Source organism: Chiloscyllium plagiosum, unplaced genomic scaffold (assembly GCF_037043375.1).
Source record: "Chiloscyllium plagiosum isolate Xiang-an unplaced genomic scaffold, Cpla_swu_hap1 HiC_scaffold_31, whole genome shotgun sequence".
NCBI classification, from domain to species: Eukaryota; Metazoa; Chordata; class Chondrichthyes; order Orectolobiformes; family Hemiscylliidae; genus Chiloscyllium; species Chiloscyllium plagiosum.
This window is the reverse complement of record NW_028270169.1, coordinates 1,111,554-1,138,834: the sequence shown is the minus strand read 5'-3', so window position 1 is coordinate 1,138,834 and position 27,281 is coordinate 1,111,554. Positions and strand designations below refer to the sequence as shown.

Genomic DNA, 27,281 nt, shown 5'->3' with positions numbered 1-27,281 from the left:
AGTGACCCTTTGCAATTTCGGACTGTTTGGTATAAAGAAAATATCTAAGTGAATAGCTTGTGTGTGTTAAGTATAAAAGGAGTTTATTTTTGTCTGTAGACTAAATTACAAGTTGCCTTCAAATAATATTTAAGAATTAATGTTTGTCTTATTAATTTGTTGGAGAATAAGTGTTATTAAGTGAAATCTTTTCTTATGATGCTTTCAGCTATTAGCTGTATATTCAAATTGTTTTAACAAGATATCTATCAGTCTTTATAGGGATTGCGACATTAATCTGAACCAATTCCCCCCATTTCTAGAATTCTGTGAGGGAAAACACCCATGTAACACTGACTCACCACTCTAAGTTTGTGCTGCTGCAATAGCATGTCCAGGTTGTGCCGCCTCTTGTAATTGAAATAGAAATTCTTGCACTGTGCTTCACTTTTGGTGCCCACCATCTTTGCAATGGCTGCCCAGTTCCGCCCGTGTTCCACGAGTCCTAAAGTAAAGACACAAAGAAACATGAGCTAAATCTTAATAAATTACAGAACTATATAGCACAAAAAGAGTAATTCTTATTCCAAGCTGACTCATTTTAGAACAAGGTAAAAACCATACAACACCAGGTTATAGTCCAACAGTTGATTTGGAAGTACTAATTTTCAGAGCGCTACTCTTTCATCAGGTAGCTGTGGAGCAGGATCGTAAGACATAGAATTCATAGCAAAAGATCTGAATGCAATTGAAATGATACACTGAACAAACATAGATTGCTGTTCAGTCTTTCATCTTTTAGAATGGGCTGCAGTTTTCTGTTCATTAATACATAAATCCCAGAACTTCATTCAAGTCACATTCTCCAGATAACTTTAGGTTTTATTAAAAAAAGTGACATCTCAGCTCAGATAATGCATTAAAGGGGTGAGGTTAGAGTCTGTCTGTATCTTGAGCCAGACTGGCTGTATTTCAAAGTAGAAATTTATAAAATGTTACATGGATTGACTGTTTGCATTGACTGCCTGCAGATTGTGCGCTTTTTGAACAGAATGGAATGTATTTGCAATGACAATTCTGCAAATGCAAATTCACCCCATAGACTTATATGTGTGCATGTATATTAAAAAGTAATTATTAACTGCACGTAAGTTGTTTTGAACTAAATGGCAAAAAGGAAACATGAATTGCTCATTTATAACATAAACTCTACCGCTTTTTTTGAAATTCCGACACACACACTCCAAGATTATAGATAAATTAAAACAAATCAGAGAAACACACTTGTGGCACCAGTCCAGCCTACAGATATAGTTTACACCCACATTGCTGATAGAGAGGACATTTCAGGATTTTGACCCAGTAAGTGAACATGTATGTTTTCATTTGGCTCCTTTCAATTCCATTCAACTGCTGATAACAAGAGGTTGTGAACACTCCAATTCTTTGTTTTTTGATTATTAGTTGAGGAACCCCTCCTTCAAGGCATCAGAAGGTTGTTTATTTACCTCTTTTCCTTTTAACAGGGACTTCTGCAGAGGGGAAAGTGAGGTCTGCAGATGCTGGAGATCAGAGCTGAAAATGTGTTGCTGGAAAAGCGCAGCAGGTTAGGCAGCATCCAGGGAACAGGAGAATTGACGTTTCGGGCATAAGCCCTTCTTCAGTCACTAGTGGGGTACAACAAGCATCAGTACTTGGACCCTCAGCTATTGACACAATACAATCATAATTTAGATGAGGGAACTAAATGCAACATCTCCAAGTTCGCAAAAGACACAAAACTGGGTGGGAGGATGAACTGCGAGGAGGATGGTTCAATGTGATTTGAACAAATTCGGTGAGTGGGTAAATGCAAACTAGATGAAAAATAATGTGAATAAATACATGATTATCCACTTGGGAGTCAAAACAGACAGGTAGGTTAATGGCTATAAATTGGGAAAGCAGGAGGTGCAAAGAGATCTGGTGTCCTTGTACATCAGTCACTGAAGTACGCAAATGGGTGCAACAGTCAATGGTATATTAGCCTGCAAAGCGAGCGGATTAGCGTATAGGAGCAGGGATATCTTGTTGCAATCGTACAGAGCCTTTTAGAGACCACACCTGGAACATTTTGGGCTGTTTTGGTCTCCTTATCTGAGAAGGGAGAACTTACTTTATTTTTTTCTTTTCCACAATGAACTGGTGCCCTTTTGTTAAAGGTCATTGACAGCCTCATGTGAATGCATTGAGTGGTTAACTGACAAGGCAACCAACTGCAAAACTGTACTTCTGATCTATCAACTCAGGTTTCATTCTGGGATCTGATGTGTTGAGAGTTACAGTTATCTGGGATCATTACAGATCTCAATAGCAAATAAGCCCAACACTATCTAATGTCTATTATAGAAGTTGACGGTGAAGAATGCAGAGGTTTCAGTACATAGCAGCCAGCAGTTTAGTTTAACATTGATCCTGATTTGGAGCGACACCGCAGGTCACAGTAACCGCACAGTCTTTTGCCCCATTCCCCAGCACCAGGGCAGCCTCGTGTCCCACTCTAATGTGGATAAATGTGAGTTTAACCACTTTAGTTGCAAAAACAGGAAGATAGAATATTGTCTGAATATTGGTAGTTTAGGAAAAGGTGAGGTGCAACTAGACCTGGGTCTCATTGTGGTAAAGTAGCTGAAGGCTGGTACAAAAAGTTGCTAGAAAATGGCAGCAGGTCTGGCAGCACCTTTGAAGAGAAGTCTAAGTTAACATTTTGGGTTCGGTGACCATTCCTCAGAACTATGATTCCAGTCCAGCTGTTCCACTATAGCTACAATGCTCCCATCTACTTGGCAATATGGGAAATCACCCAGGTATATCTTGTCCACAGAAAGCCAGGCAAATCCAACTCAGCAAATTACTGCCCAGAAGATGTCATCAACATGTGACAAAATGGAATTTGTTCACCAATTCCCTACGCACTGATGGATATATTTTCTGTTCAGCAAGGCCACTCAGCTCCTCACCTCAATATAACCATTGCTCAGAAATGGAATAAAGCAATGAATCTCAAAGGTGAGACAAAAGTGACTATCCTTAATATCAAAGCAGCATCACACAGAGTACGGCACCTCGGATTCCCAAGAAAACTGGAGTGAATGATAATGAAAGGGAAAAGTTGGCTTCAGCCAAGGAACAAAAGGGATACAATTACATTGCTAAGTATAGTCTATATATCACTGACGAGTAGAAAGGATATAGAAAAACAAATCTACAGCTAGAAACGTGTACGTTACAAAGCAGTTATAATGGGAGCTTTCAATTACCCAATGTAGATTAGAATTATTTAATGTAGATGGTAGCAAGGAGCAAGTATTCCTGAATTGCACGCAAGAAAACAGACAGCTCGTTGGACTTAGTCCTGGAAATTAGATGGGCAAGTAGATCAAGTATCAGTGATCATGATCATTAGAACATAGGTCAAGGACCCTTGGGCACATGATGTTGTACCTAACATGACGACAAATTAGACTAACCCCTTCTACCTGCCCTTGGTTCATATCCCTCCATTTCCTGCATATTCATGTGCTTATCTAAAAGTTTCTTAAACTCCCCTTTCGTATCTACCTCCACCACAACCCCTGGCAACGTGTTCCAGACTCCTCCCACACTGTGCAAAAAAGTGTCCCTCACATCTCCCTTGAATTTTCCCCCCCTCCCTCACCTCCTTTCAAGTCTGGGAAAAAGATTCTGACTATCAATCTTATCTATGCATCTCACAATTTTATAGATTTCTATCAAGTCTGCTCTCAGCCTTCGTCACTCCAGAGAAAACAACCAGAGTTTTTCTAGCCTCTCCTTATAGCTCATACTCTTTAATCCAGGCAGCATATCCTGGTAAACCTCTTCTGCACCCTCTCCAAAGCTTACCACATCCTTCCTATAATGCGGCAACCAGAATTCAACGCAGGACTTCAAATGTGGCCTAACCAAAGTCTTATAAAGCTGCAAGATGATATCCTGACTCTTGGACTCAATTCCCCGACCAATGAAGGCAAGCATGCCATATTCCTTCTTCACCACCCTATATACTTACATCGCCACTTTCAGGGAGCCATGGACTTGAACCCCAAAATCTATCTGTTTAGCAATGCTGTTCAGGGTCCTGTCATTAACTGTATAATTTAACCTAACATTTGATCTACCAAAGTGCAGCACCTCACACTTACCAGGATTAAACTCCATTTGCCATTTCTCCATCCATATCTGAAACTGATTTATATCTCGCTGTATCCTTTGACAACCTAAGACACAATCCACAACTCCACCAATCGTTGTGTCATCTGCAATCTTACCAACACACCCATCTACATTTTCATCCTTATCATTTATATTTTTATATATATAATATATATCACAAACAGCAGAGGTTCCAGTATGGATCTCTGCGGAACAGCACTAGTTATGGACACCCAGCTTGAAAAACAACCTTCCATCACTACCTTCTACCTTCCAAGGGCAAGTCAATTCTGAATCCACACAGCCAAATCACTTTGGATCCTATGCATCTTAATCTTCTGAATGAGCTTACCATGAGGGACTTTTACTAAAATCCATGTAAACAACATCCACTGCTCTATCCGTATCTATCACCTTTGTCACCTCCTTGAAAAATCATTATAAAGTCAGGTTCAGCATAGTGATTGGGAATGACATGCAACAATCCAGGGAGAGAAAAATCCAATGGTAGAGAGTGGACCTCAATGGTGCAAGAACAGAGTTAGGCATGATTTACGAGAACGAGAGATTGTTGGGAAAAACAGTAACTGAACAATGGGCTAGCTGGATAAAAAAGGAGTAGAAATTAAGATAAAGAATCAAATGTGGGGTTAGAGCTGGTGCCAGGTAGAAAATAAAATTGAGAACCAAAAGGAATACACTAAGTTCAGAAGGGCAGGTTAAAAAAACAAATAAGGGAAGCACAGAGGAATTAAGAGAAAATACTGGCAGCCGGTTTAAGCAGTGTTCTGAAATGATCTGTAAGCACATAAATAGTAACGTGAAAAAGGCTGATTAAGGATCAGAAAGAAATTCAATGCAAGGGGCCAAACAGGGAAGGCAGATGAACTCAGGGCATGGTTAGGAACATGGGACTGGGATATCATAGCAATTACAGAAACATAGCTCAGGGATGGGCAGGACTGGCAGCTTAATGTTCCAGGATAAAAATGCTACAGGAAGAATTGAAAGGGAGGCAAGAGAGGAGGGGGAGTGACATTTTTGATAAGGGATAGCGTTACAGCTGTGCTGAGGGAGGATATTCCCAGAAATACACCCAGGGAGGTTATTTGGGTGGAACTGAAAAATAAGAAAGGGATGATCACCTTATTGGAATTGTATTATAGACCCCCTAGTAGTCAGAGGAAATTGAGAAACAAACTTGTAAAGAGATCTCAGTTATCTGCAAGAATAATAGGGTAATTATGGTAGGGGATTTTAACTTTCCAAACATCGACTGGGACTGTCATAGTATTAAAGGTTTAGATGGAGAGGAATTTCTTAAGTGTGTACAAGACAATTTTCTGATTCAGGATGTGGATGTACATGCTAGAGAAGGTGCAAAAATTGACCAACTCTTGGGAAATAAGGCAGGGCAGGTGACTCAGGTGGCAGTGGGGGAGCACTTTGGGGCCAGTGACCATAATTCTATTCGTTTTAAAATAGTGATGGAAAAGGATAGACCAGATCTAAAAGTTGAAGTCCTAAATTGGAGAAAGGCCAATTTTGATGCTAATAGGCAAGAACTTTCAAAAGCTGATTGGAGGCAGATGTTCGCAGGTAAAGGGACGGCTGGAAAATGGGAAGTATTCAGAAATGAGATAATGAGAATCCAGAGAAAGTATATTCCTGTCAGGGTGAAAGGAAAGGCTGGTAGGGATAGGGAATGCTGGACGATTAAAGAAATTGAGGGTTTGGTTAAGCAAAAGAAGGAAGCATGTGTCAGGTATAGACAGGATAGATCGAGTGAATCCTTAGAAGAGTATAAAGGAAGTAGGAGTATACTTAAGAGGGAAATCAGGAGGGCAAAACGGGGACATGAGGTAGCTTTGGCAAATAGAATTAAGGAGAATCCAAAGGGTTTTTACAAATATATTGAGGTCAAAAGCGTAACTAGGGAGAGAATAGGGCCCCTCAAATAGGTCCTTTGTGTGGAGCCACAGAAAATGGGGGAAGATACTAAATGAATATTATGCATCAGTATTTACTGTGGAAATGGATATGGAAGATATAGAGTGTAGGGAAATAGATGGTGACATCTTGCAAAATATCCAGATTACAGAGGAGGAAGTGCTGGATGTCTTGAAACGGGTAAAGGTGGATAAATCCCCAGGACCTGATCAGATGTATCCGAGAACTCTGTGGGAAGCCAGAGAAGTGGTTGCTGGGTCTCTTGCTGAGATATTTGTATCATCAATAGTCACAGGTGAGGTGCCAGAAGACTGGAGGTTAGCAAACATGGTGCCACTGTTTAAGAAGGGCGGTAAAGACAAACCAGGGAACTATAGACCGGTGAACCTGACCTCGGTGGTGGGCAAGTTGTTGGAGTGAATCCTGAGGGACAGAATGTACATGTATTTGGAAAGGCAAGGACTAATTAGGGATAGTCAACATGGCTTTGTGCATGGGAAATCATGTCTCACAAACTTGATTGAGTTTTTTGACGAAGTAACAACGAGGATTGATGAGGGCAGAGCAGTAGATGCGATCTACATGGACTTCAGTAAGGCGTTCGATAAGGTTCCACATGGGAGACTGATTAGCAAGGTTAGATCTCATGGAATACAGGGAGAACTAGCCATTTGGATACAGAACTGGCTCAAAGGTAGAAGGCAGAGGGTGGTGGTGGAGGATTGTTTTTCAGACTGGAGGCCTGTGACCAGTGGAGTGCCACAAGGATCGGTGCTGGGTCCACTACTTTTTGTCATTTACATAAATGATTTGGATGCAAGCATAACAGGTACACAGTTACTAAGTTTGCAGATGACACCAAAATTGAAGGTGTAGTGGACAGCAAAGAGGGTTACCTCAGATTACAACAGGATCTGGACCAGATGGGCCAATGAGCTGAGAAGTGGCAGATTAAGTTTAATTCAGATAAGTGTGAGGTGCTGCATTTTTGGGAAAGCAAATCTTAGCAGGACCTATACACTTAATGGTAAGGTCCTGGGGAGTGTTGCTGATAAAAAAAAGACCTTGGGAGTGCAGGTTCATAGCTCCTTGAAAGTGGAGTCGCAGGTAGATAGGGTAGTGAAGGCGGCGTTTGGTATGCTTTCCTTTATTGGTCAGAGTATTGAGTACATGTGTTGGGAGGTCATGTTGCGGCTGTACAGGATATTGGTTAGGCCACTGTTGGAATATTGCATGCAATTCTGGTCTCCTTCCTATCGGAAAGATGTTGTGAAACTTGAAAGGGTTCAGAAAAGATTTACAAGGATGTTGCCAGGGGTTGGAGGATTTGAGCTATAGGGAGAGGCTGAACAGGCTGGGGTTGTTTTCCCTGGAGTGTCAGAGGCTGAGGGGTGACCTTATAGAGGTTTACAAAATTATGAGGGGCATGGATAGGATAAATGGGCAAAGTCTTTTCCCTGGGGTCAGGGAGTCCAGAACTAGAGGGCATAGGGTGAGAGGGGAAAGATATAAAATAGACCTAAGAGGCAACGTTTTCACGCAGAGGGTGGTGTGTGTATGGAATGAACTGCCAGAGGAAGTGGTGGAGGCTGGTACAATGGTAACATTTAAGAGGCATTTGGATGGGTAAAGTAATAGGAAGGGTTTGGAGGGATATGGGCCAGGTGCTGGCAGGTGGGACTAGATTGGGTTGGGATATCCGGTCGGCATGGACAGGTTGGACTGAAGGGTCTGTTTCCATGCTGTACATCTCTTTGACTCTAAAACGTATACCTGGATTCAGGGGGATGACTGCGGTGTTAAATGAATAGGTTAAGGGGCAGCAAATTTAAAACAGAGTTGAAGAGATACTATTTCTCCCTAGGGATTGTGAATTTGTGGAATTTGCTACTCTGCAGTGTAGTGGATGCTGGGACAGTGAGTAAATTGGAGGAGGAGTGAGACATATTTTTGTTTGGTAATGGGTTGAAAGGTTATGGAGAGAAAATGGGCATGAGGAGCATATCAACCATGATTGAATGGCGGAACAGACTCGAGGGCTGAATGACTTAATTCTGCTCCTATATCTTATGAACTTCTAATACTTTGCATCTGTCTTTACCAAAGGAGGGAGATATTACCCAGCCATGGTAACAGAAGAGGATTAACGATTCAAGTGTTAAGGAAGCAGTGTTGGATAGACAGTTGATAATGCACAAGGACTGGTTGAGATACATCCAAGGATTTAGAAGGAAATGACAGTAGAAATATTGGGCTAACAATCATAAGCTTTCAGGCTTTCTTAGACTTACACTAACTATGATCTGAAGTCTCCAGCTGTTTCTATAAGACCATCATCCTGCTACTAAACAAAACTTATGCAGCCTGCCTCAATGACGATCACCCAGTGGCTCCGACTGCTATAAGTATGCAGTGCTTTGAGAACTTAGTCATGGCTGATATCAAGGGGCTAGATTAGAGTGGTGCTGGAAAAGCACAGCAGTTCAGGCAGCATCTGAGGAGCAGTAAAATCGACATTTCAGGCAAAAGCCCTTCATCAGGAGGGTGGAGTGGATAGGTGGAAAAGGAGATAGGCAGGTAGGACAAATCCGGACAAGTCATGGGGACAGTACTGAGCTGGAAGTTTGGAACTGGGGTGAGGTGGGGGAAGGGGAAATGAGGAAACTGCTGAAGTCCACATTGATGCCCTGGGGTTGAAGTGTTCTGAGGCAGAAGATGAAGCGTTCTTCCTCCAGGCGTCTGGTGGTGAGGGAGCGGCAGCGAAGGAGGCCCAGGACCTCCATGTCCTCGGCAGACTGGGAGGGGAGCTGAAATGTTGGGCCACAGGGCGGTGTGGTTGATTGGTACGGGTGTGCCAGAGATGTTCCCTAAATCGCTCTGCTAGGAGGCGCCCAGTCTCCCCAATGTAGAGGAGACTGCATCGGGAGCAACGGATACAAAAATAATATTGGTTTAACCGCCCCATGGCTGATATCAACGCCAGCCTCCCAGCCTGCCTTCATCCCTTATAATTTGCCTCCCGTCGCAAAAGGACCACAGCAGACACCATCTCCTTGGATAACAAGGATTGCTCTGTCTGGTTCCTACTCATAGACTACAGCTCTGCCTTAAATACTATAATTCCAACCAAACTGATGTCCAAACTCCAAGACCAAAGTTTCTGCTCCACCCTCTGCAATTGGATCCTTGACTTCCTGACCCACAGACCACAATCAATGAGAATAGACAACAGCACCTCCATAACAACCCTCAAGCGGCATACTCAGCCCTTTACTATACACCCTTTACAATCAGAAGAAAGTGAGAACTGCAGATGCTGGAGATCAGAGTTGAGAGTGTGGTGCTGGAAAATTACAGTAGATCATACAGCTTCCAAGGAGCAGGAGAATTGATGTTTTGGGCATAAGCACTGCTATAGGTTGGATCTCAAACAGTGATGAGATGGAATACAGGAAAGAGATGCAGTGCTTGATAGCATGGTGAAAAATAACAATTTCTCATTAAAGTCAGCAAAATGAAAAGAGCTAGTCATTAACTTAATGGTCAAGAGTGTCAAGTTCCTTGGACTGATGATCACCAACAATCTGTCCTGGACCGCACACGTTGATTCGACAGTCAAGAAAGCACAACAAAGTCTCAAATTCCACAACTGACTACGAGGAAAGGCTGAGGGACTTGAGGATGTCTTTGTTGGAGAGAAGGAGGCTAAGAGGTGACTTAATTGAAACATAAGATAATCAGAGAGTGAGATAGGGTGGACAGTGAGAGCCTTTTTTCTTGGATGGTGATGGCTAGCATGAGGAGTCATGGCTTTAAATTGTGAGGTGATGGATACAGGACAGATGTCAGAGGTAGTTTCTTTACTCAGAGAGTAGTAGGGGTGTGGGACGCACTGCCTGAAATAGTGGTAGACGTGCCAACTTTAAGGGCATTTAAATGGTCATTGGATAGGCATATGGATGAAAATGGAATAGTGTAGGTTAAATGGGCTTCAGATTGTTGCACCAACCTGTGAAACCATCGAGAGCCGAAGGGCCTGTACTGCACTGTAATGTTCTATGTTCTAAATTTGTCACATCCACAAGGAGTCTTACTGATTTTTATAGGTGTACCACGACTTGGTATAACAATACTCTGCTCAGGACCATAAGAAACTACAGAGAGTTGTGAACACAGTCCAATCCATCTATTAAGTCTGCCATACTTCTCTTTGCCTCAGAAAGGCAGCCAATATCATCAAAGACAATTCCCATCCCGGTTATAATCTCTTCCAACCTCTTCCATCAGGCAGAATATACAAAAGCTTAAACATGCGTACCAACAGATTCAAGAACAGCTTCTTCCCCACTGTTACTGGGCTTCTGAATGGACTTCTCAAAATTCAAATTTAATGTTGACCTTGTTCTTTGTGTACAGCTGTATTCCTCGCTCTGTTCTATTGCCCTTATGCATTTTGTATGGTATGACCTGTCTGTGCTGCATGCAAAATAAAACTTCTCAGTGTATCTAGATACATGTGTCAATAGTAAATCAAATATAAAAAACTCTGGGAAAATGCCAGAAGACAGGAGAATTGCAAATTTTACAGCCATTTTCAAGAAAGGTTGCAAGGATAAGCCCAGCAACTACAAACCAATCAGTTTAACTTCAGTTAGGGAAAGATTCTGCAGACAATTATTCGGGATAGAATTAGTGAATGCATGGAGAAAAATGAGTAGGAATAGTGCTACTCAGATGATAATATGCCTCACTGTTTTCGCTCCCTCAGTGGACAACCTCACATTTTTTCCAATTATACTTCACCTGGTATGCATTTTTCCACTCACTCAATTTGTTCAAATCACAGAGGAATTTCTGCACCTTCCTCACTACTCACCCTCCCACGCAGCTTTCTATCATCAGCAAACTTGGAAATATTACATTTAGTTCTCTCATCTAAATCATTAATATATTATAATCATATAATCACAGAAGAGGCCCTTCAACCCATTGAATCTGCACTGCCAAAACTATGTAAAACCTATATTGCTCCCACCTCCCAGGACTTGGCCCATGACATTTCAAGTGCTCATCTTTGTATTTTTTAAAAGGTTGTGAGGTTTCCCACCTCAGCTGCCATCCTAGGTTGTGCAGTCTCGGTTCCCACCACCTTAAATAAGAAAAGCAATTCCTTCGATCCCCTCAAAAGCTCCTGCCTTTCACCTTATAATTATGCCCCTCGTTACTGACCTTTCAGCTAACGGGAAAGCTGCTTTCTATCCATGCCTCATTATCTTGTACACATCAATCAGGTCCCCTCTCAGTCTTCTTATCACTAAAGAGAAGAACATAAGATTTTCCATCCTCTCTTCATGGCTAAACTGCTCCATCCCAGGCAACATCCTGGTGAATCTCCTCTGCACCCCCCCCCAGTGCAATCATATCCTTCCTATAATGCAATAACCACAACTGCACATAGTACGCCAGCTGTGTCCTAAATGACGTTTTGTACACTCCAGCATGGTCATTTGGATAGCACGGTGGCTCAGTGGTTTGCACTGCAGCCTCACAGTACCTGGGATCTGGGTTCAATTCGCACCTCAGGCAACTCTGTGTGGAGTTTGCACATTCTCTCCGTGTCTGCGTGGGTTTCCTCCCACAATCCAAAAGATGAGCAGGTCAAGTGAATTGGCCATGCTAAACTGCCCACAGTGTTAGATGCAATAGTAAATATAGGGTAGAGGAATGGGTCTGGGTGGGTTACTCTTCGGAGGGTCAGTGTGGACTTGTTGGACTGAAGGGCCTATTTCCATACTATATGGAATCCAACCTAATCTAATATCCCTGCTCTTATATTCTTTGCCAGGACTGATAAAAGCAAGTGTCCCATATGCTCCTTAAGTACCCTAGTAACCTGCCCTGCTGCCTTCAGGTCAATTGCTAGAATCCAAGCACTATTGCTTTCTGACCCTTGGTATTTCTTACTTTTACCCGTATAGTTATAGCACTTTACCAGAATATCACTTCTTCACCATTCGTTATGACTTCTTTAACAAGCAATACTACCACCTCCTTTTCCTCTTTGTCTGTCCTTCTTAAAAATTGAATACCCTCGATCTACACTCCCATCCCTGGTCTCCTTTCAGCCAGACCTCCAGAATCCCAACTAATATGGAAGGTTCAATTCCACATTGGGTCGAGGAGCAAAGGGACCAGTGTGGAGAAGTGCACAGATGAATGAAAGTGGTAGGACAGGTGGAAATGACATTAAATGAAGCATTTGATACCCTTGGCTTTATTAATAGAGGCAGAGACTACAAGAACAAGGCAGTGATGCTGAACATCATTCAGACACTTAATTAGGCCTCAGTTGGAGTATCGCATACTGCTCTAGTTACCATGTTATATGAATAATGTGAATGTATTGAAAAAAGTGCAGATGTAATTTAACAAATTAGCACCAGGAATGAGCAACTTCAGTTGCAAGAGCAGACTGAAGAATTGGACTTTTTTTTGGAGAGAAGGTGGCTAAGAAGAGGTTGGATAATTATGAGCAGGTTGGATAAAGCAGATTGAGAGAACTGTTCCCATTAGTAAATGGAACAAGATCAAGAGGGGACTATTACTGACTAACAATAGGTAGTGTGTAATGGCAAGACCATGTGATAACAAGGCCTGATGAGTGCAGTTGGGGGCTAGGACATGGGAGTGCTCAGGCCTCAAAATTATTGAACTCAATATTGAGTCTGGAGGGCTGCAGGTCCTCGAGCAGAGAACAAGGGGTTGTCCTTCCAGCTTGTGCTAAGCTTCACTGGAACACTGCAGCAAGCCTGAAATAGAGATGTTGGCCAGGGAACAGAGTGGTGCAGCAGACGGTGAGGAAAGCTAATGGCATACTGGCCTTCATAGTAAAAGGATTTAAGTGGCAGAGTTGGGATGTCTTGCTACAGTTATGGCCTTGATGAGGTCACACCTTGAGTATTGTGTGCAGTTTGGACTCCTTGTCTGAGGAAGGACATTCTTGCTCTTGAAGAAGTCCAGCAAAGGTTCACCAGACTGATTCTCAGGATGGCAGGACTGACATATGAAGAAAGACTGGATTGACTGGGTTTGTAATCACTGGAATTTAGAAGAATGAAGTTGGAAGATCTCATAGAAACATGAAATCCTGATGGGACTGGACAGGCTTGATGTGGAAAGAATATTCCCAATGTTGGGTAAGTCCAGAACTAGGGGTCACAGTGTAAGAATAAGAGGTGAGCCATTCAGCACTGAGATGAGATAGAATTTCTTCACTGAGACCGTTGTGAACCCGTGGAATTCTCTAACAGAGTTCATTAGGTTTGTTCAAGAGGGATCAGGACATGGCTCTTGTGGCTAAAGGGATCAAGGGGTATGGAGGGTAGGAATGGGATATTGAAATTGCATGATTGGATTGAATTGTGGTGCAGACTTGAAGGGATGAATGACGTTCGCCTACATCTATTTTCTATACTTCGAGGTTTCTGTCATCCAACACACTACCTGTGCTAAGCCACATATTAAGAATTATTGTATACAATTTGGAGTAACAACTTTTAGACCACTACATGCAATTCTGGTCTTCCTGCTATAGTAAGATTATTATGAAACTTGAAACCACTCAAAACATTTATAAGGATGTTACCAGGATTGAGCTATAGGGAGAGGCTGTAGAGGCTGGGATTGTTTTCCCTGTAAATCGGAGACTGAGGGGTGACTTTATAGGGGTTTATAAAATCACAAGGTGCATGGATACGGACAAGATCTTTTCCCCAGAGTGGGGGAGTCCAAATCCAGAGGGCAAAGGTTTAAGGTGAGAGGGGAAAGACTTAAAAGGGATCTAAGGGGTAACATTTTCATGCAGATGGTAGTGCCAGAGGAAGTGGAGGAGTCTGTTCAGTACTACATTAGTACTGCAGTACACCAGAACTGCAAAAAGAAGAAGAGGAACACCTGTACAAGGTATTCGCCAAAAATGGATACCCGCGCAACTTCATCAACAGATGCCCAAGAGAAAGACCATGGAACGAGGACATACCACAACCAAAAGGACTAGCCACACTACCATACATCAGGAGCATCTCAGAACTGACAGCCAGACTACTGCGACCCCTAGGACTCATAACAGCACACAAACCAACAGCCACGCTCAGACAACAATTCACCAGAACGAAGGACCCGATACCCAACATGAGCAAAACTAATGTAATGTACAAAATACCATGCAAGGACTGCACAAAACACTATATAGGACAAACAGGAAGACAGCTAACAATCCGCATACATGAACATCAACTAGCCACGAAACGACACGACCAGCTATCCTTAGTAGCCACACGCGCAGACAACAAGCAACATGAATTCGACTGGGACAACACTACTATCATAGGGCAAGCCAGACAGAGAACAGCCAGGGAATTCCTAGAGGCATGGCATTCATCCACAAACTCCATCAACAAACACATCGACCTGGACCCAATATACCAACCACTACAGCGGACAGCTGAAACTGACAACCGGAAGCGGCAGGGACAGACCACTATAAACACCGGAGGAAACATCAAAGAAGCGCTTCGCAGGAGGCTCCCAAGCACTGATGTCGTCGCCAAGCCAGGGGACGAAACGTTTGCAACAAAAACTTCCAGCTCGGCGAACAGAACCACAACAACGAGCACCCGAGCTACAAATCTTCGCACAAACTTTGAACTGCTTCATATCTGTTCATCCTCAGGCACACGGTCATTGCAAGTCATGTATCCTGAAAACCACTAACTTCAATCAGTCAGAAAACACGATTTAGTTTTAAAACTCCACTTAATATGTTGGAACAGTATGTCTTTTTTTTGACGTACACTAGTGAAGTACGTGATCCTAGGATTATGATCTTCAAAAATGGGCCTCACCTTATTACTTAAACAATCAACAAACCTGCTCCCATATCTGGCACACAAAATGTTCAGATTCAGATATTTACAGAACAAGGACCTTTTCCCAGCTCAGATCCACTTCAGAGCTTTATACTCAAGTCTCCCTCCACTTCTTTCAGAATCATTCACCCATAGAAACAGTAGCGAGAAACAGGTCATTTCTGGATTGGTAAGACTGGTAGATCGTGGCAGCTATCAGTGCTGAGGCCTCAACGCCTCACAATCTACATCAATGACTTAGACCAAGGGGTCAAATGAATGTCTGCTAAATTTGCTGATATCCTGCAGATAGGTAGGAAAGCAAGTTGTCTAGTATGTTTGCTCTGGAATATAGATAGGTTAGGTAAGTGGACAAAAAAAATTGGCAGTTGGCACATCATGTAGAGAAATACAAACTTATTCATTTTGATAGGATGAAAAAAAGACAGTATACCAATTAAACTGACAGATTGTGTACAATGTTGTGGTTCTGTTCGCCAAGCTGGGAATTTGTGTTGCAGACGTTTCGTCCCCTGTCTCGGTGACATCCTCAGTGCTTGGGAGCTTCCTGTGAAGCGCTTCTGTGATCTTTCCTCCGGCATTTGCAGTGGTCTGTCCCTGCCGCTTCCGGTTGTCAGTTCCAGCTGTCCGCTGCAGTGGTCGGTATATTGGGTCCAGGTCGATGTGCTTGTTGAATGAATCAGTGGATGAGTGCCATGCCTCTAGGAATTCCCGAATTCCTAGAGGCATGGCACTTATTCACTGATTCATTCAACAAGCACATCGACCTGGACCCAATATACCGACCACTGCAACGGACAGCTGGAACTGACAACCGGAAGCGACAGATTCAAACCACTGCAAATGCCGGAGGAAAGATCACAGAAGCGCTTCACAGGAGGCTCCCAAGCACTGAGGATGTCACCGAGACAGGGGACGAAACGTCTGCAACACAAATTCCCAGCTTGGCGAACAGAACCACAACAACGAGCACCCGAGCTACAAATCTTCGCACAAACTTTGAAGATTGTGTACAACTTTATGGTACAGAGGGATCTGGGTGCTCTGTTGAAAGGTTAATTTGCAGATACAGCAAGCGATTGCCAAGATAAATTGAATGCTGTAAATATATTCCAAAAGGGAATGGAATACTCAAATAGGGAAGTTTATGGATGACACTAAGAATGGCCTGGTGGTTAGAACGGAGGAAAAAGATCTTAGGTTACAGAAAGAGATAAACAGGTTGGTCAGATGGACAGATTAATGGCTAATGGAATTTAATCCTGAAAAGTGAGGGGATGTACTTTGGGGTGCTGGTCCACAAATCCCTGAAGGTGGTAGGACAGGCTAATGGGGTGGTTAACGTAGCATACAGGACACATGCCTTTATCAGGTGTGTACAAGACTTTGATCAAGCCACAGCTGAGCACTGTGTGCAATTATGGTTGCTATACTAAGGAAGTGATTGCCCTTGAGGTGCAGAGGAGATTCACCAGGATGCTGCGTGGGATGGAGCATTTTAGCTATCAAAAGAGGCTGGATGGTTTTGGGTTATTTTCTTTGGAGTCAAGCAGACGGAGAGGTGGGACATGATTGAGGTGTCTAAGTTTATAAGCACATGGATGGACAAGAAAACAACTGTTTTTTGGTGAAGGCAGGAGGTTTAGTGGGGATTTGAGGAAACAGATATCACCACAGGGTGGTTGGAATCTGGAATGTACTCTGAAACCTCAAACTTTTAAAAAATATGTGGATGTGTACTTGAAGTGTCAACCTTCAAGGTTATAAAGTTAAAAAGCACACAACACCAGGTTATGGTCCAAAAGGTTTAATTGGAAGCACACTAGCTTTCGGAGCACCGCTCCTTCATCAGGTGGTTGGAGGAGCAGTAGTCCGAAAGCTACTGTGCTTCCAATTAAACCTGTCGGACTATAACCTGGTGTTGTGTGATGGTTGTACACCCCAGTCCAACACCGGCATCTCCAATTCAAGGATATAGGCCAAGTGCTGGAAAGTGGGATTAGGGTAGACAGGTTGGCACAGACCTAATGGACTGAAGGGCTTCTTCTGTGCTGTATGGCTGCAAATTTTGCTGCAAACATACAGGGCATTGGTGATATCACATCTGAAACATCAGAGTGAGTTCCAAGATTTTGACCCAGCGATAGTGAAGGAACTGATATATTTTGAAGTCAGGATGGTGAGTGGTTTGGAGAGAAGCTTGAAAGTGGTCGTGTTCCAATGTATCTGCTGGCCTCAACCTTCAAGCTGGTAGCATGCATGGGTTCAGAAGGCGTTGTCTAAAGACCCTTGGTAAATTTCTGCAGTGCATCTTGTAGATAGCAGCAGCGGTATACTCCAAGTGTCAGCGTGCAGGGAGTGAATGTTCGTGGATGTGGTGCCAAGCAGGCTGCCCTTTTCCTGGATGGTGGCAAGTGTTGTTGGAGCTGCAGCAATCCAGGTAAGTGAAGACTATTCCTTCACATTCCTGGCTTGAGCCTTGTCGATAGTGGGCAAGCTTTGGGAATCAAGTGGGGTTACTCGCTGTAGTAGTCCTGTTCTTGTAGCCACAGCCTTTATTTGGCTGGTCCAGTTCAGTTTCTTTGCTCTTATTGGAGATGGTCACTGCCTGCCAGTTGTGGTGTGCAAGAGTTACTTATCATTTTCCAACCCAAACATGGATATTGCCCAGGTTTTGCTGCATTTCTATATGGACTCTTTCAGTATCTCAGGTTCACTAATAATGTTAAATATTGTGCAATCACCATCAAACATCCCCATCTCTGACCTTATTATGGAGGGAAAGTAATTGAGGTAACTGAAAATGGTTGCACTTAAGACATTACTTTTTAGTACTAAGGAGACTTCTGGCACAGGGGTACTGTCCCGACTGCTGAGCCAGGAAGGCCAGGTTCAAGTCCCATCTGCTCCAGTTGGGGGGGGGGGGAGATATTGGGGCTAGACACTGTCTGACATTCCAGACTATGACCTTGAGACTTTTGCAGAGCCACAAATTCCACATAACATGGATCTGAATGCAATAATATAAGATCATAATGTACAGCATTTCTTCTGCCAATACTAACTCTACTGTTCTGAACAAGTAAAGACTTATTTTCTGGTACTAACCTTTTTTGGCCACTTCCATTTCTTCCTCTGTCCAACGAGATGTCTCCACAGGTTCAGTGACAGCTGAAAAATACAAGCAACAATCTGTTTAAAGAGAGGAAGGTACTCAGCCACATATGCTATATTCATCTATTTGACATTAACTCTGCTCAAAGCTGTCCTTTCTGGTGGGCTGCAAAAATCTGTCAACTCTGCTTACTCCAAACCTGGACAAGTCTTATTTTCTGAAGTCCAAAGAAATTTTTGAAAAACTGTGGGATTAAATACACATTGTCAATTGAGCAGCTAACAGTTTCCAGTATGAACAGAAAATGCAGAGGGATCTTGTGGCACAATGGTATGCCCTATGTCTGAGCAAGGAGGCCTTGCTTCAAGTCCCACTTGTTCTACAGATGTGAACAGACGGATTAGACATTATAACCAGAAAATGCTGGAGAAACTCGGCAGCGTCTGTGGAGAAAGAAACAGAGATAATGCTTCACGTCCAACATGACTTCCTCAGCTCTAGTCCTAAAAGAAGTCATGTTGGACTTAAAATATTAACTCTGTTTCTCTTTGCACAAAGTTGCCAAATCTGCTGAGTTTTTTCAGCATGTTTTGTTCTTGCTTTGGATTTCCAACATCTCCAGCATTTAAATTTTGTGAACAGACTCCAGCTTGCTGGCAGTATTTAATGATTCTGTTCTTAGAGGCACAGGAGGCCCTCTCCTATAACAATAGAAGGTCTTTAGGTTTTATTACAATATGACAATTAACTCCCCTGCTGCAGTTTTCTACAGATCCACTTCCTTGAAACACAATCCCTTACTCAGGTTATAGTCCAGCTGCAATGTCCAGAAGAAAAAAAGCTTGCACTGATATAAGCACTTCTCATAACTAATAGTCATTTCTAAACACTTTGCAGCTAATTAAATACATTAAAAGTGTGGCAAATGCTGCACACAGCCAACTCTCAAACTCACAAATGGATGTAAGGATTATGGGGAGTGGTCAGAAAGGTGGCGCTGAGGCTGAGATAAGATCAACCATGATCACATTAAATGGTGAAGCAGTCTCGAGGGGTGAATCGACTATCCCTGCTGCTAGTTCTTATGTTCCTTATTCTTATATAACCAGTAATGTGATAATGAACATACAATCTACTTTTTGTGACATGATTAAAATTGGCCAGGATACGAGGGACAACAATCCTGCTTTTCATCGAAACAGTGCCAGGGCCATCTTTATATCCACTCGAACAGACAGGTGGCCTCAGTTTTAGTAACTTAATTTGTAAGAAGACACTTCATTTTTCTAATGTCTACTGGTAAAGCAGGCTAAGAACTATAGGCAAAAAAAGTATAGTGGATTATGATAAAAACAACTGGCTACTGTAAAACAAAAGAAGAAAATTGCCGATGGAGCTGGCTATTCAGTTCATAACGGCGGACCAGCACAGGTTGGGGCTGTTGAAGTGATATTGGTTGACTGTGCCCATCAAATTCCTGCAGAGAGTTTGAACAACATCAAACCATTGGACTGAGGAATAGCAACTGCGAGCAAAGTAGGGAAAATAAATTTAAAAATGTGACAAGACACAGGAAGAGGTAGTTTATTTTGTTCAAAGCACATTAAAAGTAGCAAGAGAGACAAAGAGAAAAGGAAAACAAAAGGGTGAATAGGGGAGTTAGGGGACGACGCCAAAGATTCTAGCAGGGAAATTACAATTTCTTGCTTAAACTGTGCAGTAGAACTGGCAACTGTATGCAATAACATAGCATAGTTATTTCCAGAATGAGAGTGGGGGAGTAAGAAAGAAAGAAAGAAAGAAGTGGATGATGAGGAACAATAGCACTGTGTGAGAGAGGGGATGTAAAAGGTGATTTAAAGGAGAAAGGGGGAACATGAAAAGTAGATAGGGTGGAACAAAGGGTGGAAACATGGAAAGTAGGTACAGTGGAGGAAGAGGTGGCAAAAGTGGGGTAACAGAGAAAAGGAAAAAAAAGAGAAACTTGGATAAAGGAAAAAAATACACTGCATTAAACTGGATGATAAGAATCTCTATGCAAGATTGAGCAAGTTTATAATTCTAGATACAGGTAAACAATTTCCCCAGTGAAAACGGTCTGGACTACAACAAAATCAAATACATGAAACTACAGCATTCATGGCAACACAACCAGTAAAGGACATTTAGAATCACTAGAGTGTGGAAAGAGGCCATTCAATCCACCAAGTCTGCACTCACTTCCGAAAAGCACCCCACGCAGACCCAGCACCACCACCCCCCCCAACCGGTTTAATCACTGTTACGCTGTATTTACCATAGCTCACCCATCTCACCTGCACATTCCTGGACACTACAGGACAATTTAGTACAGCCAATCCACCTAACCCTGTGTTCCAAGGATGTAGAGGAAAGGATAGCAAAGATAACTCTCGATAGGAGCAAGAGTTAACAGGGTAGTTGTTATGGGGGACCTTAACTTCCCCAACATTTACTGGGAATACTATAGTTCAAGTAGTTTAGATGGATCAGTTTTTGTTCAATGTGTGCAGGAGGATTTTCTGATACAGTATGTAGACAGGCCAACAAGGGGCAATGCCATATTAGATTTGACACAGGGTAGTGAACTCAGACAGTTGTTAGATTTGGGGGTAGGTGAGCATTTTGGCGATAGTGACCACAATTGGTTATGTTTGCAATGACAATCGGCAGGGATAGGTTATACCGCTGGGAAAGAAGTATAACTGGGCACAAGACAACTATGATGCAATTAGGCAAGATTTAGGATGGGGAAGAAAACTGCTGGGGATAGACACACTTGAAATGTGGAGCTTACTCAAGGAACAGCTACTGCCGGTCCTTGATAAGTACATATTTATCAGGCAGGGAAGTAGTTATCGAGAGAGGGAGCCATGGTTTGCTAAAGAATTTGAAGCTCTTGTCAAGAGGAAGAAAGCGGTTTATGTGAGGATGAGGTGTGAAGGCTCAGTTAGGGGGCTTGAGAGTGATAAGTTAGCCAGAAAAGATTTAGAGAGGGCTAAGAAGAGCCAGGAGGGGGCTTGAGAAGTTGTTGGCAGATAAGATCAAGGAAAACCCTCAGGCCTTCTATAGGTACGTCAGAAATAAAAGAATGACTAGAGTAAGATTAGGGCCAATCAAAGATAGTAGTGGAAAGCTGTGTGTGGAATCTGAGGACATGGGGGAAATGTTTAATGTATACTTTTCATCAGTATTCACATTGGTAAAGGGCAATGTTAATGAGAATACGGAGATATAGGCTACTAGATTATATGGGATTGTATTTGATAAAGAGAAGGCTTTAGCAATTTTGGAAGATCTGAAAATCCATAAGGCTCCTGGGCCGCATGGCATTTATCCTCGGATTCTCTGGGAAATGAGGGAGGAGATTGCGGAGCTTTGAGTTTGAACTTTATGTCAGCACTGTCGACAGGAATAGTGCCAGAAGACTGGAGTATAGCAAATGTTGTTCCCTTATTCAAGGAGGGGAATCAAAACAATTCTGGCAATTATAGGCTCGTGAGCCTTAGTTCAGTTGTGGATAAAGTGTTGGAAAAGTTGATAAGAGATAGGGCTTATAATCATCTGGAAAGGAATAATTTGATTAGGGATAGTCAGCATGGTTTTGTGAAGGGTAGGTCATGCCCAACTAAACTTATTGAGTTCTTCATGGCTTTGTGAGGGACAGATCATGCCTCACAAATCTTATTGAGTTTTTTGAGGAGGTGTTCAAGACAGGTTGACGAAGGTTGAGCAGTCAAGGTGGTGTATATGGACTTCAGCAAGGCACTTGATAAGGTTCCCCATGATAGACTTATTCATAAAGTCAGGAAGTATGTGATATAGGGAGATTTGACTATTTGGATTCAGAATTGGCTGGCTGACAGAAGGCAGAGAGTGGTTGTAGATGGAAAGTATTCTGCCTGGAGGTCAGTGTTGAGTGGGGTCCCGCAGGGGTCTCTCCTTGGGCCTCTGCTCTTTGCAGTTTTGAGAAATGACTTGGATGAGGGGGTTGAGGGGTGGATTAGTAAATTTGCAGATGACACAAAGGTTAGAGATGTTGTCGATAGTATCGAGGGCTATTGCAGGCTGCAGCGCGACATAGACAGGATGCAGAGCTGGGCTGAGAAATGGCAGATGGAGTTCAAACTGGATAAATGTGAAGTGATGCATTTTGGAAGGTTGAACTCGAATGCTGAATATAGGATTAAAGACAGGATTCTTGGCAGTGACGAAGAACAGAGGGATCTGGGTGTGCAAGTACATAGATCCCTCAAAGTTGCCACCCAAGTGGACAGGATTGTTAAGAAAGCATCTGGTGTTTTGGCTTTCATTAACAGGGGAATCAAGTTTAAGAGCCGTGATGTTTTGCTGCAATCTACAAGTCCCTGGTGAGACCACACTTGGAATATTGTGTCCAGTTCTGGTCGCCCTACTATAGGAAAGATACAAAGGCTTTGAAGAGGGTGCAAAGAAGGTTTATCAGGATGATGCCTGGACTGGAGGGCTTGCCTTATGAAGAAAGGTTGAAAAAGCTCGGACTTTTGTTTCTGGAGAGAAGGAGGAAGAGAGGACACCTGATCGAGGTGTAGAAAATAATGAGTGGAAAAGATAGAGTCAATAGCCAGAGACTTTTCCCCAGGGCAGGATTGACTGGTATGAGGAGTCATAGTTTGAAGATATTAGGAGGAAGGTATAAAGGAGACGTCAGAGGTACGTTCTTTATGCAGAGAGTTGTGAATGCATGGCATGCATTGCCAGCTGTGGTGGTGGAAGCAGAGTCATTGGGGACATTTAAGTGACTACTGGACATGCACAAGGATAACAGTGAGTTGAGGGGTGCGTAGGTTAAGTTACTATATTTTACATTAGCACTAAACCTCAGCACAACATCATGGGTCAAAGGGCCTGTTCTGTGCTGTACTTTTCTCTGTTCTTCGAAAAAGTGACAGAATAGATGAATGAAGGTAAAGCATGATGTGATGTATGTGGACTTCACTAAGGCATACAAGGTTCCACACGGTAGGCTATTGCACAAAATATGGAGTTTCGGGATTGAAGGTGATTTAGCGATTTGAATCAGAAATTGGCTAGCTGAAAGACGACAACGGTGATGGTTATGGGAAATGTTCATCCTGGAGCTCAGTTACCAGTAGTGTGCCGCAAGGATCTGTTTTGGGCCACTGCTGTTTGTCATTTTTATAAATGATCTGGATGTGGGTGCAGAAGGACGGGTTAGTAAATTTGCAGATGACACTAAGGTAGGCAGAATTGTGGATAGTGCCGAAGGATGTTGTGGGTTACAGGGGGACATAGATAAGATGCAGAGCTGGGTGAGGAAGTGACAAATGGAGGTTAATGCAGAAACATGTGAAGTGATTTACTTCGGAAGAATCAATAGGTAGTGTAGCTGAACAGAGAGATCTCGGTGTCCAGTTGCCTGAAAAGCTGCCACCCAGATTGATAGGGTTGTTAAGACGGCATATGGTGTGTTGGCGTTTACTGATAGGTGGATTGCGTTTCAGAGCCACGGGGTCATGCTTCAGCTGTACAAGACACTGCTAAGGCCACACCTGGAGTATTGCGAACAGTTCTGGTCACCGCGTTATAGGAAGGATGTGGAAGCTTTGGAAAGGGTTCACAGAAGATTCACTAGGGTGTTGCCTGGTATGGAAGGAAGGTCTTATGAGGAAAGGCTGAGGGAACTGAGGATGTTTTCGTTAGAGAGAAGAAGGTTGAGAAATAACTTAATCTTGACATATAATCAGGGTGGACAGTGACAGCCTTTTTCTTGAGATGGTGTAGGCTAAGACGAGGGGACATAGCTTTAAATTGAGGGGTGATAGATTTAGGACAGATATCAGGGGTAGTTTCTTTATTCCTTGGACATACATATGGATCATAATGGAACGGTGTAGGTTTGATGGGCATCAGATTAATTTCACAGGTCGGCACAACATCGAGGGCCAAAGGGCCTATACTGCGCTGTAATGTTGTGTTCTAATCTGCACATCTTTGGCCTGTGGGAAGAAACCCAAGTAGATACAGCGAGAATGTACAAATTCCACACAGATTCAGACTGGAATTGATGCTGAGGCATCAGTGGTAATCACAGAGCCATCGATCCACCTTGCAAATTTGATCTATATCACACATTTAATTTTTCTTCTGTGGAGTTCAGCCCTAGTATACCTAGTTGACTGCTTACTTTCCGAAATTTCTTTCCCATTCCTCTCTTCACTGATTTAAATAAACATACTATTAGTATAATTGAATCACACACCTCAACAGCAAGTCCCCTTAACTATCTTTCCAAGGAATTAACCTGACCTATTATGAGCCACTTTGCTCTTAATTTTTTGTAGATACTGGAACTACATTCAACATCCTCTAATATATCTAACCTTTATGGAACTACGGAAAATTTCAGGTGAGACACACTAATGCTCTTAAATTCTTGAGTAAACCAGAATACAGATCTGGTGTGTCCAGGTTTTTTGCACTTTGTAAGCATTTAGGTACAAACATGAAGTCTTATGAGTCACTCAAGTTTAAATCCAAATTCTCACTAATTTGACTGTCTCTCAAACTACAAATACTAATGGAATAAATCAGCAAGCTAGAAATGAATTAAAATAAAATTTGGGCTTTATGGTTGGATTGGTAGGAATCACAGGAAATGCAGCTGAATGGCCAGGCCCGAAATATCCTGTTTGGCCCAAATGCAAATACTCCTTGTTGTGATTTTGCTCTTCCAATTCATGTATAACACACACTATTAACATCTGTGATCACTTCAAACCAATTTAGTACAATGCTTACAACCCTCTTTTATGAAAATTGATGTGAATAATTCATTCAGTATATCCTCCTCAACTAAATCATGTTTAATTGGTTTACTGGATTTATTCTTTAATGGATCAATTGTTCGTTGACATTAAATTATTAATAGCTATAATTTTTTCTCGCTTTCAAACTTGTGGGAATGGCAAAAAGTGAGGACATGCAAATTGCCGACAACAGAATGTGGATAGGCGAGCATAATGCATAGATAAGCCACAGATCGATTCAATACAGAGCAGTGTAAGACGATACATTTTGGCATAAGGGGTAGGGAGAGGTATCATAATCTCAAAATCACAGTTTACGAGTCTGTGCAGGATCAAACACACCCCAGGCATGAATTTGCATTGATCTTTGAAAATGGCCAGGCAGATTTGTCATTCATCTCTCAATTTGAGAATTAAGTCTACTCAGGTTTGCACCTTTCTGCCATGGGTCTTCACATGATGAACAGGCTAATTTTTGACATGCAAATCTTTGAACAGTGGGTAGGATGTCTCAAAGTAGTTAGACCTGGATTGCAGGATTGGTTTCCTTTTCTTTCTCTCTCTGCTGTTACCTAATCAGGGAGCAGGCCACTCAGGATTTGGTAATTGATAACATATAGTTAAGAATCCTCTGGGGAGTAGTGACCATCGTATGACAGTATTCAAAATTCAGTTTGGGGGTGAGAAAGTGAAGTCCCACGATGGTGCTTGGGACTTAAATATAGGAAATTATATAGGCATGAGGACAGATTTGGCCCAAGTAGATTGGGCAGGAAGCTAAATGATATGACAGTGGATGAGCAGTGGCAGATGTTTAAGGTGCTACTCAATTCCTCATAACTAAACTATATCCCAGTGAGGAAGAAAGATGGTAAAGGGAGGGGATGCTAAAAACGCATCCATGGCTAAACAAGGAGGTCAAGGACAATATAGAGTCAAAAATTAAGTGTTATCATACTGCAAAGAACAGTAGCAGGCTGGAAGATTGAAAAACTTTCAAACATAAACAAAGAGATGCTAAAAAATTAATTAAAAAAAGCTAAGGTAAATTACGAAAGAAAACTAGCACAAAATATAAAAAAGGATAGCAAAAGCTTCTACAGATATATAAAAGGGAAGAGAGTAGCTAGTGTGAATGGTAGTCCCTTGGAAGGTGAAACTGGATAGTTAATAGTGGAGAACACTGAAATGGTAGAGATGTTAAATCAATACTTTGCCTCAGTTTTTATGGTGGAGGGCATTAGTACCATCCCTATTGGAAGGGGCAAGTCAGAGGCAGTAGAAAGGGTAGAACTTACAACAATCAACATCGAGAGGAAAGAGTGCTAAACAAATGATTAGGATTAAGGACAGACAAGTCACTCCGGCCTGATGGCCTACATCCTAGGGTATTAAAGGAAGTTGTAGCAGAGATAGTAAATCCATTGGTTACAATATTCCAAAGTTCCCTGGACATGGGAAACATTCAAGTGGATTGGGAAATGGCTCATATAATGCCCTTATTCAAAAAGGAGGGAGGTAAAATGCGGGAAATTATAGACTAGTTAATTTAACATCTGTTATTGGGAAAGTGTTAGAATCAATTATCAAAGAAGCAATATCAGGTCGTTTGGAAAGTCAAAACTCTATCCATCAGGGTCAGCATGGTTTTATGAAGGGCAAATCACATTTGACTAACTTGCTAGAGTTCTTCGAAGATGTAACAAGCAAAGTGCTAATGGGGATGCTGTAGACAATTTATCTGGAATTCTGGAAGGCATTTGATAAGATGCTGCACAAAAGATAAATGCACAAGGTTGGATCATATGGAATTAAGGGTAATTTATTAGCCTGGATAGATGACGGTCAAATAGACAGAAGACAGAATTGGGATAAATGTTTTTTTTTCTGGATGGCAGGATGTAACTAGTGGGGTGCCACAGGGTTCAAGTCCTTGGACCCCAGCTATTTACAACCTACATTAACAATTTGAATACAGAGATAGAAGGCTCGATTGCCAAATTTGCAGACAACACAAAAATAGATGGGACAGTAAATTGCAATGAAGAAATAAGAACCTTACAAATGGATAGGTAGGTTAGGAGAGGGGGGGACAAAAAAATGGGAAGGTGACCTATTATCTTAATGGGGATAGACTTCAGGGTGCTCCGTTGCAGAGGGATCTAGGTGTATTTGTTCACGAGTCACAGAAAACTAGCATGCAGGTACAGCAGATAATAAAGAAAGCCAATGGCATGTTGGCTTTTATAGTTCAAGAAATAGAATATAAAG

The 27,281-nt window shown here is 42.3% G+C and overlaps 1 protein-coding gene across 15 annotated transcripts in view; it reads right to left on the bottom strand.

The window, feature by feature from the left end:
* Positions 1-27,281, bottom strand: part of ncor1 (nuclear receptor corepressor 1) — a 411,320-nt gene that overhangs the window by 168,824 nt on the left and 215,215 nt on the right. For all 15 annotated transcript variants that reach the window (XM_087977100.1, XM_087977101.1, XM_087977099.1 and 12 more), the window contains 2 exons: positions 18,177-18,239; positions 342-484 (listed from right to left, as the gene is read on the bottom strand). In XM_087977100.1, the coding sequence (XP_087833226.1) occupies positions 342-484; positions 18,177-18,239 (206 nt within the window). The remainder of the gene's footprint in view (positions 1-341; positions 485-18,176; positions 18,240-27,281) is intronic.